The following is a 12,595-nucleotide window of genomic DNA, read 5'->3' as shown; positions in this document are numbered from 1 at the left end:
TGTCGAATCGGTACTGATAATAAAAATTGTCATTCCTTAATTCGAATGGGAGTTAGACCGTGAGGTGTTTTTCCCCTTAATAACTTGTAGCCTGCTTCTGGAAAGTTGGCTTCGCGCTAACTCAGCGAGAAAATTGCGAGATCTTTCTAACCACAAGTGGGTTGGAGGCGGTCTGAGGAGCTTTTAAGCCTTGCAAAGTCACAGCTCTCGAATATGCCCTATCCGCACGTTGCTCGTTACGCGCTCTGCGGTGCAACTTGAGATTACTTTGAGTCACTTTTGAAATCATCTCAGCACCTTCCATTCCGCTATCCTGCGGTCACGGGATTAGGATTTAGGCATTATCTTCATTCTTTTTTGCTACTCCTGCGGGTAGGGCAACTCTTCGATTTTGTCAAAACCACATACAAATAATCATATAAAAAGGAGTACACACTGAGAATTCAAACACTCGTTTCATATTTGTTTTATAGTAATTTTATTGTAATACTTTTCTTTATTTATTAATTGGTTGCATTGTCTTGTACATTTCAAAAATTCATCTTTAATAATTATTATTATTACACTGTTATGAAATATTCTCCTTGCCTACGGTTACTCGTCTTACGGGGATTGTTTGTAGATATATTTTGTATGCTAATTTACGTTCATTAATACAGAATGTAGATGCACATACATATTTTGTATATTATTCACTATGCAATATGAATCTTTTTAACGTTGAAGATAAGTTGATTTTGTGTTCATCATTAACCATTACTTTGTTAAGTATAATTATTTTATTGTTTGGTTATGTTTCTTTGAGTTTTGAGTATTTGTACATCTTTTGTTTTTATTAATTATTGAGTAGTCAAATTGTACGCGTACAATGAAAATCTTAACGCAGACAAAACCCTATTCGATTCGCTAGCTGTCTGTTTAATATCATATAGTAATTACGAGTATTTTTCTTAATCGGAAATGAAAAAGTTACAGACACATAACTTTTGAGTTTTTATTTATTGATCATATTTTTGTTTAACGATTCCCCCTGCTTAATTTGTTGTTAGAGGTCTTTGGCATTTATATTTAATATATTTTTAGTGGCACTTTGCCCTTTAACAATTTAAACATTAATACTTGCTTTTTGGGTCACGAAAGTTCGCTTTCGGGAATATAAAAATGGCAATAAGCGTTATAAAAAAATGTTAATGAAGAAATGTGTGATTGAGTATGCTTATAAACGTTAATGTTTTGCGTTTAGCCTAAATCTTGACGTCGTGGATTTCTATGGTCTTAGATTAGGTTTCCTTTATTTTTCTTATGCACATTTCCGTGCTTCTTAATATTGGTGTATGTATTTTAACTATTTTTAACCTGGATTAAAGTTTTTCGCATGATTAAATGATTGTTCGCTCGGTTAGGAGTTGTGTTCGACTAACAAACTTTCTGGAAAAAAATGAACTCAAATATGCGTTGAAATTATCAAAGGTCTGTTCATGAAGCAAATAATGTCACAATTGTTGGTGTTCGTGAATCCAAAACACTTGCAAAGTAGGGGATCTCTCACTTGGCATTTCATTTTGAGGGGAAGTTGCAACTTTTTACTGGATACATTTGTATTTGTAAGAATTTGCAAGTGAGAAGAACGGCAGATCGCAAAGTAAAAATAAACACGAATTCAAATTAGCGAACTGACTCAAGTTCTAACTTTAAATAAAAGTTGTGATTAGAATAGAGAATGTAAGTGAATTTATTTTAGAACAATTTTATAAAGTTTATTTGAAGTCATATATTAAATAGGAATCGGCTAATGATATAGAGGTATGCACTTCTGAACGACAGTCATTGCACAAAAATTCAAGTAAAAACACTCTTCTTCTTCCTATTGTTGGCGGGCACCCTTGGTGTGAGTTTGACAGGCAGTCAAGTGTGTGATGGTGTCAGTGCTTGGTCGTTTCACTTGTACGTATTGGCGGTTTTGCCAAATTAGAATTTTTATGGTAACATTAAAAACAAGCGAGTATCGACAAAAAATATAAAATAATATCTTTGACTTACAAAATTTACAATAACAGATATTTTTAATATATTTACGTAATAGCCATGTTACATAAAAGCGCGTTTCGCAATCAGGTGTTCTCAGCTGTGGGCATTTTTTGACAACCAGCTGAAGGTGTTTTTACTTATGGATCTGTACAATGACTACAGCCTCCAGTCACCGTCGCTGCAGTTTCCGCAATACAAATCGTTAGCATTGAAGGTATCTTTTGTGTTTATGCTTTTACTTCTTGGTTATCAACTAGTTTGGCAATATGCACATATACACATACACATGAAGAGAGCTGTGTTAGCCACAACAATACCATTGCTAATGGAATGTTAATCAGCTGATAACGAGGAGTAAATGAAACAAATGGACAAGTGGACAAAATCATGTAATGCTAAGCTCTTTATTTTGCATTTTTATCGCTTTATATTTTTTAAATTTAATACAAGGTAGCTCAATTGAAGAAATTTTTAATTTTTTGCTTTAATTTATAATAATTTTTCCCGCCCAGAATTTAATCAGCTGTTCGTAAAACTTGCAAATTGTTGCTGGTTTTGCGTTCATGTACTTTTTCGACATTTTTCTCTTTGAGTGCGAATTCTTGCAAATTAAGTTACTGGCTAATTTTTACATCAACAGACCTAATATTGTAGTATTATGCCCACACCCTTTTACTCGTAAGTTTCCATTTGCGCGTAGCGGGCGATTTTAAAATTGAGAACCTAAGAGAAACAAAACGAAAAATAATGTTTTTGACAAAATAAAATAAAACACAAAAATGTTTATAAATGATTGCATTTTATTTTCAGAAAATTTGAAACTTCTCTTTATGTTTACAGTAGCATAAGTTTAAAACTTTGTATGTTCCATATTATTTCATATTGAGTTGCTTCTACAGCATTTTTGTAGTCATACAGACTTTGGATAAGTCCTTCTCCAACTTTAACATTATAGATTTTAGGTTACTAATTTCTTGTTTCATTTTTACAATTTACAAAATTATATGCACGATCTGCTATAAAACGTGAAACTTAAATATTAGATTTAAGATGGTTGTGCTATCTTTGTCAGCTCACTAGAATCCGATCGTTCCCAATCATTCCTGCGATAGCGTAAATTGTACGTACGTAATTACTTCTCTCATAAATTACATACATATGTATGTATGTATGTAATATATAACAAAATTGTTTTTTGCACCTTTCTGGCGTTTTTGAAACTAATTTATATGGTTCTTTATATTTTTACACTTTTTTATTAATAAACCTAATTTGATTTTAGAAATCGTTACAATTTGTTTTTTTTTTCTTTGCTTTTTGAACAAAACAAAATCACACTCAATTTTCTAAATTTATTTTAATTTTTAAATTAATATTAATTTGGTCAAAATATCAAGAGGCAACAAAGTAGGTATATTAGAAATATAAAAATCAACGACAGAGTGGCAATCGTGATGAAGACACACAAAAGGAAGAAATTTCAGATTAGATGTAAAAAAACACAACAAATATTTACATTTCAATAGAATTTAGGCATATCAGCGTTTTAATGCTAAAATAAATATTAAAATCAATTCTAAAAAACTATGAGCAATTTTTACATTAAATTTAAATTAAACGTAATTGAACATCAAACCAAATAGTGTGTTTGTATGTGTGCAGTACATGCCTATTAATACGTGTGTATATGTATGTAAATATAAGTAAGTTGGACGCTCCTACAAATTATGAGTTCATAATAATTCTTATACCCGCACGCCTGTACGTACGTGCGTGTGTATGTTTCTTTACCTTTCAATGAATAAAAAAATATACTTGCATTTTATTATTTGCATCCTTCAAAAAGAACTCGTTTATAATTTAACTGGTGGGTTTATCTGGCTTGTTTTTGTTTCTGTAATAAAAACAAATATATGTACATATGTGCATACACGTACATGTATGCGTTTGTAAAAATTCTATTGTACTTAAATTTACTTTTAAATATCTAACAATTTTAAGAATCAAACGTGCAAAATCATTAAAATCTAATTGTTTTCAAAGCTTTTGTATAATTTTCACACCGCAAAGTCGTTTCGCCCTATACTCGTAATATGCGATTTATTCTTTCAAAACTCAAAACCACAGAGATGTACAAGAGCTTTAACTATTTGTCGTATGTACGTTTAGCTGTGCTGTTAACCCCGCTAAAGTCTTGGGGGCAGGAGTTTACCAATACACCCAATCCATATCAACCTTCACTCTCTTTATTTTAAAATGGGAACATAGGGACGGCTCGATCTTAACTGGTGTGCCGGCCATATTTCGGCATCTGTGCCGGCCATGAGCGGCATCTCGTAAAGTATGGATCAAACAACTTGAAGTTTATGCTCGGTTTTTATACACTTAAAAAATTATTTTGTTTCATTCAGTTGTGAGCTACAGGATTTTAAAAATCGAAGTCAGCAAACAGGAAATTTCTTACATTTTACAGTTTTTCTTGCACAAAGGCGAAATTGCAAGCCGCTAAAATTGTGAATGGTGTTTATGGGGCCGATACTGTAACAGCTAATTACAATTTGCGTTGAGGCAGTTTTGATGTTAAAGAAAGCGTCGATAAAATCACAGAAACCATCGAAATTTTACGCAATAATAATGGATTTCTTTTACCTCAAACAAATATTTTATTAATACGTCACGTGCAGTTTGTTTCACTCCATTTCGAACCGCCCCTATCGGAAAACCCTATAAACGCATATACGCTCCGCTGCATGAATGATGGCGCATGAATGTATTTCACTCCATTTCGAACCGCCCCTATCGGAAAACCCTATAAACGCATATACGCTCCGCTGCATGAATGATGGCGCATGAATGTATTTCACTCCATTTCGAACCGCCGCTATCGGAAAACCCTATAAACGCATATACGCTTCGTTGCATGAATGTGTACGCATGTACCTATGTGTGTAAGTTCATATGCGTATGCACTTGCAAGTATATCCTGCTTCCTATACATTCTTGCTTGTACAAATTTTTAAATTTACTTCCTTTTTTATAAGTTACAAATTCTAATTATAGAGTTATCAGCTAAAACCTAATGGCGTAACATACAAATAAAAACTAAATGAACAAAAGTGCCACCTACAAATATTTATTCATCACGCATATCTTAAATTATATAATATTTTTAATTCCTTTTAAAGCTTTGGTTTCAGTGAATAAATATTCTTTTCTTTTGTGTTCATGTTGTTGTAATTGAGCAGAGTTAGTTTAGAAAGTCCAGATAAATGGTAGATCACAAAGAATTTTTCCAAAATTTTCCTCACGTTTTTAAGAAAAAACAAAAAAAAAATCTTTAGAAAGACTCTGAAGATGAAAGGTGGTAAAGGCGAAGGAAAATCATAGAACACATACAAAAATATGCACCGTGAAAATAGTCATATGTGCGTAATTGTAGTATTTGTCACCTACCCAAGCATCCTGGATAGATCAAGCAATAATTCGGTTTGTTATAGCTCCGGCATGCATAGACTGATTTTGTCAAATTGAAAACTTTTTGAACAATTCAACAGGAATAAGAACCAAGCGGGTAAAAAAACTAAAGCCAAACCAAAAAAACATAAAAAAGGAAACGAAACTGAATTTTTGAATTACACTTATGTCCGTATGTACATTAAATGTCTCCCACTCATTTAATCATTTTATTTGTTGGCGTTCGATCTTTGTCACATTTTTAAGTCTCTTTTTTTAGTATTTCACTTAGAATTTAATTGATTGAATTTTATTTTATATAACATTTTCTAACACTCCTTAACTTATCAAAAGAAAAAGAAAATATATACATATACATATATGTATATTATATATGCATATTCATACATACATGATTTGACATTAATGGTGGCCACCTAAGTCGGTTGGTGTGGCTGTTTTAATTTGCATTAACCGAAGCAAAGAATTTCGCAAACCGGATGTAGCTCTACCTCATCACTGACTACAACTTTTGAACAATTTCAATTCAATATTTAACCAATATATATATACATAAACAACTACCATATAAATATATACAAACATATTATGTGTCTTCGTACACAATTCATAATTTTCGCTGTTTGAAACGAAATTTACTCGCATGCACAATTGTACTGTTTTCTTCAGGGACCAAAAATAACAGTTATCTCGCATTTATAAATTGCAAACGTTGCCCGAATTCCGAAGTTTAACGAAAAAGTTGTTTCGTAACAATTATTTGATGGGAAATACTTTGTACATTGCCAATCTGTATCCACATCTCTACATTAATACATACCTACATACAAATCTATCTATCATGCGAAGGCATTTTTTGCACCCTTCGTTCGGTTTTCAACAATCAGAAATCGAAATAAATGGGACAACCTCGAGGAACGAGTGCCAGACGCAGTACGACCGGGTGCTAGTACTGAGGCTGTGACTCCATGATACTCTTACTTAATGGTTCAACTCATTTAACATCAGACCATCAGAGAGCTGACAGAGGACTTGAACATTGTTTATGGATGCGTCCAGGACATTGTAGCTAATGATTTGGGTTTGCACCATGTTGCTGCAAAGTTGGCCCCAAAATACTTGAATTTCATGCGTTCATATCGCCAAAGACATGATTTCCGAATCATCAAACGCATTAATACTGGAGATTAATCGAGAGTTATGAGTACGCAATTCACATATCAGGCGACTAAGTGGAGAGCTCCGAATGAACCAAGATCAAAAAACCCACGTCGTTTTCTGTCAAAAAGGAAAGCGATGCTTATGATTTTTATGGATTACAACGGCATTGTACACCACGAATTTCTGCCAGTTAATATGGGCGTTAGAGACGTGTACGTAAGACAATTCGCAAAAAAGAAATTATTTGTGGGAAAACCACAGTGCCATCATTATCCGTGCATTTTTTATCAAGAACGAAGAATTATAGCATACAAAAGTTAGAGAATTCACCTGATATGGTTCTCTGCGTTTTTTTCTGTTTGATCGAGTCGAAAAACGATTATCGGGAACGTAGTTTAACGTTTCAACAGCCGAAAGAAGTAATCGAACAATCGAAGACGACTCTGCTGGCTATACCGAAAATAATGTTTCATGTACTTTGAAGGTGATACTATCACTTTTGAGGACGCTTAAGCGTTTTAGGCGAGTTTAGCAAAGCGCACCAGTCGTTAGATATCAGCAATCAGCAATTTAAAAAATATGTTAAATGTTGGGATGTAACTCCTATTGGCGAAGTAAAAAGCATTTCTTATCTAATAGCTATTATAGAGCAAAGTGTTTGTTATGAGACGCGTAACTGTTATGCCCTGGTTTTCTTTAAATATTGTGTTTTATTCTTCAAAGCATACATACATACATACATAGTATATATGCATGTGTACTTTATGCTTGATACATAGTAATATTAATAATAATGTACCGTTAGTTTTGCAAATTTCAGTGGCATATCAAAAGGGAGAATAAATTATGACTCCATCCGTATATATGTATGTTCTCTTCGTATTGTGAAAATGTTAGCATTCATAATTCTTGTGGTGCCTTCTATTTAATCTTGCAACCTACATTAAGTCAATAAAATTTTTTTTAAATTACTTCCTAATTTGTGTTGTTCTTGCTGTAAGCTTTAAAAACATTATGCCAGCTTTCGTAGAGTGCAGCTTACATACGGCATAAGCATAGGAGTTTAATAGATTTGGAGCGATTGCGATGCACTTGAGAAACTGTGTGCTTGGGGTAGTAAACGGCCTCGTAGGGAACAGTTAAGTTACATACATATGCATCCATATATTGCATGTACATGTGAGTATATGTATGTATGTATGCATGGAAGGGTCTTTCGTCTTGTGTGCATGGCTCAATGAGTCCTGTGATGGGAACCGCCAATACCGCGAGTTCGGCCTTTAGTGCTTTGAAATGGTTAAATTATTTCCTTTTTGATCCGCAACTCGACGTTCGTTGTTGGCGTTTGTTTTTTGCTGGCTTTCGTTGCCAGTGGTATGCGCGGCATCTGTTCGACACCAATGTCAGTGGTGCTGGTTTTGATGTTGTCGTCGAAATTTTGATCGTCGCAACCTTGTGTTTTGTGTGCTTCACGTGAGTTGGCAGCGTATCGTGCGTCACGCGTACAGTATTCCTCTTTATTGATGACAAATTTACTTGCTTTCATATTTCCAGTGTCATCACTTGTTTCTGCCTCCGCACCGACACTATCTTGGTCGTCTTCGACTTTGTCAGATTTCGCATTTTCTTTTAGTCTTAATGCCTCGTTACCATCGTCAACAGATTCAGTTATTTTGGCAAGCGCGTCGGATGCTGACATTTGCGCCTTCTTCATGGACGATTCGTCACTACTATTGCTGCTGTCGAACAACTGTCCAGCAGTTGCAGCAGAATGAGGCGACAGTGGCGTGGTTGCGGTTGGTGGCGTAGCTAACGCACTGCTGTGAGGTGCCTGTGCATCAGTTTCGCCCGCAAGCGAGCGCATAGGGTGAAGGCTGTTTTCGTCTCCGCTATCATCGGATGTGTTCGTATCAGTGCCGCTGCCGTTTATGACTGTAAAGCGGGTAGCCTCTTCTTCGTCTTCATCTTCAATGCCATTGTTGTTGTTTATTTGTGTGTATTCTTTATTTTTGGCATTCGAGCTCTCGTCGGTTATATTCATTATTGCACCCCTCTGAGCATTGGGCTTCGGTGTTTCATCTTCGGAGTCAATAGAACTGTTATGCTGAGTTTGGTGCGATGGGTAATCGTCTCTTCGAGCCATAGCTTTAACTTTTCGGCTTAAACTGCAAATACTTTCGCTGCCACTTTCGATCCTTAAACGTTTCACCTGCGGTTGTGTGCTTATGTCAGCGTCCTTTAAGTCATTTCTATTATTCCTGGCAATATCCGTATTCTCCCGCATGTCGACATCATTTCGGATGTCGTCAGCAGCATCATTCTCACTTTCTGCATCACTTCCGTTGTCGTTATCATCATCGCTTCCTTTACGAATGCAGATAATTTCCCTTTCATCCTCACTCTCACTTAGCATGTCATTTTCGGATTGACTTAGGTTCTTTTTCCCACTGGCCTCCGCCGGACTCAGAACATTCCTTACATTAGCACAATTTTCATTGGTGGCAGGATCTTTGGTTTCGGTATGGTTATCTAAATAGCGACATTCCGCCGGCGAAAGCGATTTTTGCATATCTTCGTCTTGAAAACTCTCGCTGTGGTGCAATCCATTCGTCTGCACTGGAATCTCTTGCTGCAAACTGAGCATTTGCATGTGATGTCGGCAAGTTTGTAGCTGCTCTCGGAGTTCTCTGATCATAGTATCGCGCCTGTGTACCATTTCGCTGAGTTGAAGATTGCTGTAACGCATTTGTTGATTTTCATGCAACAATTTCCGGAGCAAACCGAGAACGCGTTCTCGTTCCTTGGGTCTGGTTTCACGCAACGCTTCAACAGCTAAGTCCCAAGGCGCCAAAATATTGCTGCTATCCGCTTCCCCACTCACACTGTCATCGTCTGTGTCTGTTGACAATTCAAATTCGGAGCCGACGTACGGAAGACTGTTGTGTGAACGTTGCTGTTGAGATTGTTTCTGAATTTGTACATCTGATGCCGGCGACTGCATTGTCGCTTTTGTGGAGTGGGTGCTCAGGTTCAGCCCGGTTGAAGTGGAAGACTGTGAGGGTGAAGGCGAATGTTGCGTTTGCTGTGAATGATGATGGGAACGCATAATGAGGTGTTGGTGTTGTATTGATGACATTTGTTGGTGCTGTCGTTTCTGATCAAAAAGTCGATGGTTTTGCTTGTAGTATTCATACTGTTGTTGGTGATGTTGCAATATTTGCAGCTGGGGTTGTTGCTGTTGTCGTTGTTGTGGGCGGTGCTGCTCTTGCTGCGGATGGAGTTGGGCTAATGCGGATATTGGAGGTAGTGGTGGTGGAGGTGTAGGCGATCTAATTATATTCGCCCGATTGATTAAGTTTTTACTTATGCGAATTCGGCTTTGTAATTCGTTGTTGTTGTTGCTGTTGCTATTATTGCTGGCAGTAAAGGTTGCTGATATCGGCGTCGGGAGAAGTTTGGCATGCTGATTAACTGTTGCAATGAGGGCTTGCGCTTTTTGCTCTCGTTTTGATTGCTGAGTATGGGTGTGATGTGGCGCGTGATCGCGGCTTATGCATTTGTTCTCATTACACGGGGCGGGGGACGTGGAAGATGTGATTTCGTTCGAGCCCGAAAATTCTTCGGAGCTGTGCGTATCTGTAGGCGATGATGGAAACGTGCGGGGCGATTGACGAAGGCAGGCCTGCTGTTGTTGCAGCGGTAAATACTGCATATGCCTTTGCTGCTCCTGTTGCTGCTGTTGTTGTTGTTGGTACTGTTGTGGCGGGGGCAGGTGCGCGGACAGTAGCTGTTGCTGTGGCGGCGTTGTTGATTTCGTCGATGATGTTGAACAGGCGGAAGAGTTTGAGGTATAAAGCGAGTGTCGCCGCGGTTGTGACTGCTGCTGCTCCTGCAGTTGTTGTTGTTGCTGCAGCTGCTGCTGTTGCTGCGTAGTATCTAAATCACTATGACTGCTACTACTGTTACTGTTGCTGTTGCTGTGATTGATGTCCGTGTTATTATTGCTTGGCATTTTTCGTTGCTGCTGACTCATTTTCAACGACATGGACGATATCATGGGCAATGTGGTGTCCTCGTCAAGGGGTACGTTACCGCGTCGATCTGTAGTCTCCTCGTCGCCACCATTGGCATTGTCAAGGGGTGGGGACTGGGGAGTCTCGTTTGGTGTATTGGCACGTTCTTGTTTTATTTGAACCTCAGTTGCGCACAAATTCGAAAGCGTCACCTGCTCTTGTAGCGTTTGTTGTTCCTGATGCAGATTTTGTTGCTGCAACAAATGTTGCTGTCTATGTTGCACTTCACGCTCTCTTCGCTCTCGCTCTAGCTCACGCTGTTCCCGTTCCCGCGTCTGTTCCCGCTCTCTAGAACGTTCCAACTTACGCTCCTGTTCGCGCTCCCGCATTCGTTCCACCACTTCTCTCTCCCGCTCGATACGTTCACGATCTCTTTCCCGTTCTTTGTACTCACGCTGCTCCTTCTCCCTTTCCTTCGCCAAAATACATTTACGAGGCACAAGCGCCACATTTGGTTGGTAGGTGCGTTCGAAGCGTTCACGGTCTGTGCTGCGCACTACTCTTTCCGGATTCTGCAACACTGGTGGTTCTTGACTTAGATAAGGTAATGTGGAGAACGCCGCCACCGCGTTATATGTAGCAGCCGGGTGCAGGAAGGGTTTCGGTGCCCATGGCCTGAACGCAGACATTGAGCCAACGCGCTGCTGCTGCGCGCAGTGCGCGTACATAAGCGATTGGTAGCGCTGGTATTCGATCTGATAAGCAGAGGTTTCATCGAGACCTTTCGCTTTCTTCGTTGGAATGTCAAGCATTTCGGTGCGCTGCTTGTCGCTTAGACCGTGAATCTGATGGTGTGATGGTGGTGCCATACCTGGCAGTGGATGCCCAAGCTGAGAAGCGAGCATTTCGTCGTCCACATGCATTACAGCCTATAATGAAAAAAAAAATGTGAAGTTAATTTACCATATTATTGAACTAAAAGTAAAACAATTTTAAATTATAATTTCCTTTAACAAATCAAAGTTCTGAATTTCAAGGAGTATTTAAGGGAAAATTCTTCGGAAGATACAAAAATACCGATTATATCCTAAAATTGCGCTTACTATTGGGAGAGTGGTGAAACTGAGTATGGGAGTGCTACCTGAGTTTATGAGTGAGCCATTTACGGCTTTATTATTTGAGCTCGGTAGCGCATACGTTTCTGGTGTTTGCTGATTTTACTTTACAAATTAAATTGGGTAGCCTCGAACAACATTTGATTACCAGTAGTCAGATAATCAGATCTAACTTTGTATGTTCGATGTACATCTCCCGCCATTAAAAATGCAAAACGTACAATTAATAAAAACTAGTTAAATACCAATGAAAGAAGTCGTTATTAGCCGCTTGGTGACAGTCTTAAATATTTCTAAGTTTTCGTATTCTTGCTGAGCAAAAACAACTCTCGCCCATTACGAACTGGCTTCTCCTTCAGTTGCATGACGGCGGCATTACTCCAGCAAAACCAGGATAGCTTCACACATACATACATACCTATTAATATATCCATATATGTAAACTTATCCACACAATCATAGTTACGTTGTACGTAAACTTGTGCTCGGGTGAACACATTGAGCCACGGACACATTGGGTTGCGCCAAGCATGTAAACATGTTGTAAAAACCGATGCGCCGACAATTCAAACATAAATTCAACATGAAATTGGCTGTTAAGTTGGCAGGTCAGGAAACCTTGATGGCAATGAGCACCAGATGAAGTAGTAGAAGAACTTCTCCAACTGCAAAGAAACAAGCGTGACCAACTATTCGCGCAAAGAAATTGGCACTGGAAGTGGTGGATAAAAAAGCTAAAAGTTTCAATTGCAATTCTTTGCAAAACAGCCGCTAGTTTATTCCACTTACCAAAGCATAGCGACA

The 12,595-nt window shown here is 37.9% G+C and overlaps 1 protein-coding gene across 1 annotated transcript; it reads right to left on the bottom strand.

Moving 5' to 3' along the window:
• Positions 1-430: 430 nt before the first annotated feature.
• LOC128863407 (putative mediator of RNA polymerase II transcription subunit 26) lies at positions 431-11,601 on the bottom strand. Its single transcript, XM_054102541.1, has one exon. It carries the CDS (start codon positions 11,597-11,599, stop codon positions 7,961-7,963), a length of 3,639 nt encoding a protein of 1,212 aa, XP_053958516.1. The 5' UTR covers positions 11,600-11,601; the 3' UTR covers positions 431-7,960.
• Between the last annotated feature and the right edge of the window lie 994 nt (positions 11,602-12,595).

This window comes from Anastrepha ludens, chromosome 5, assembly GCF_028408465.1.
Source record: "Anastrepha ludens isolate Willacy chromosome 5, idAnaLude1.1, whole genome shotgun sequence".
NCBI lineage: Eukaryota > Metazoa > Arthropoda > Insecta > Diptera > Tephritidae > Anastrepha > Anastrepha ludens.
Note: the sequence above shows the minus strand (reverse complement) of the source record. Positions and strands in the feature narration are given on the sequence as shown.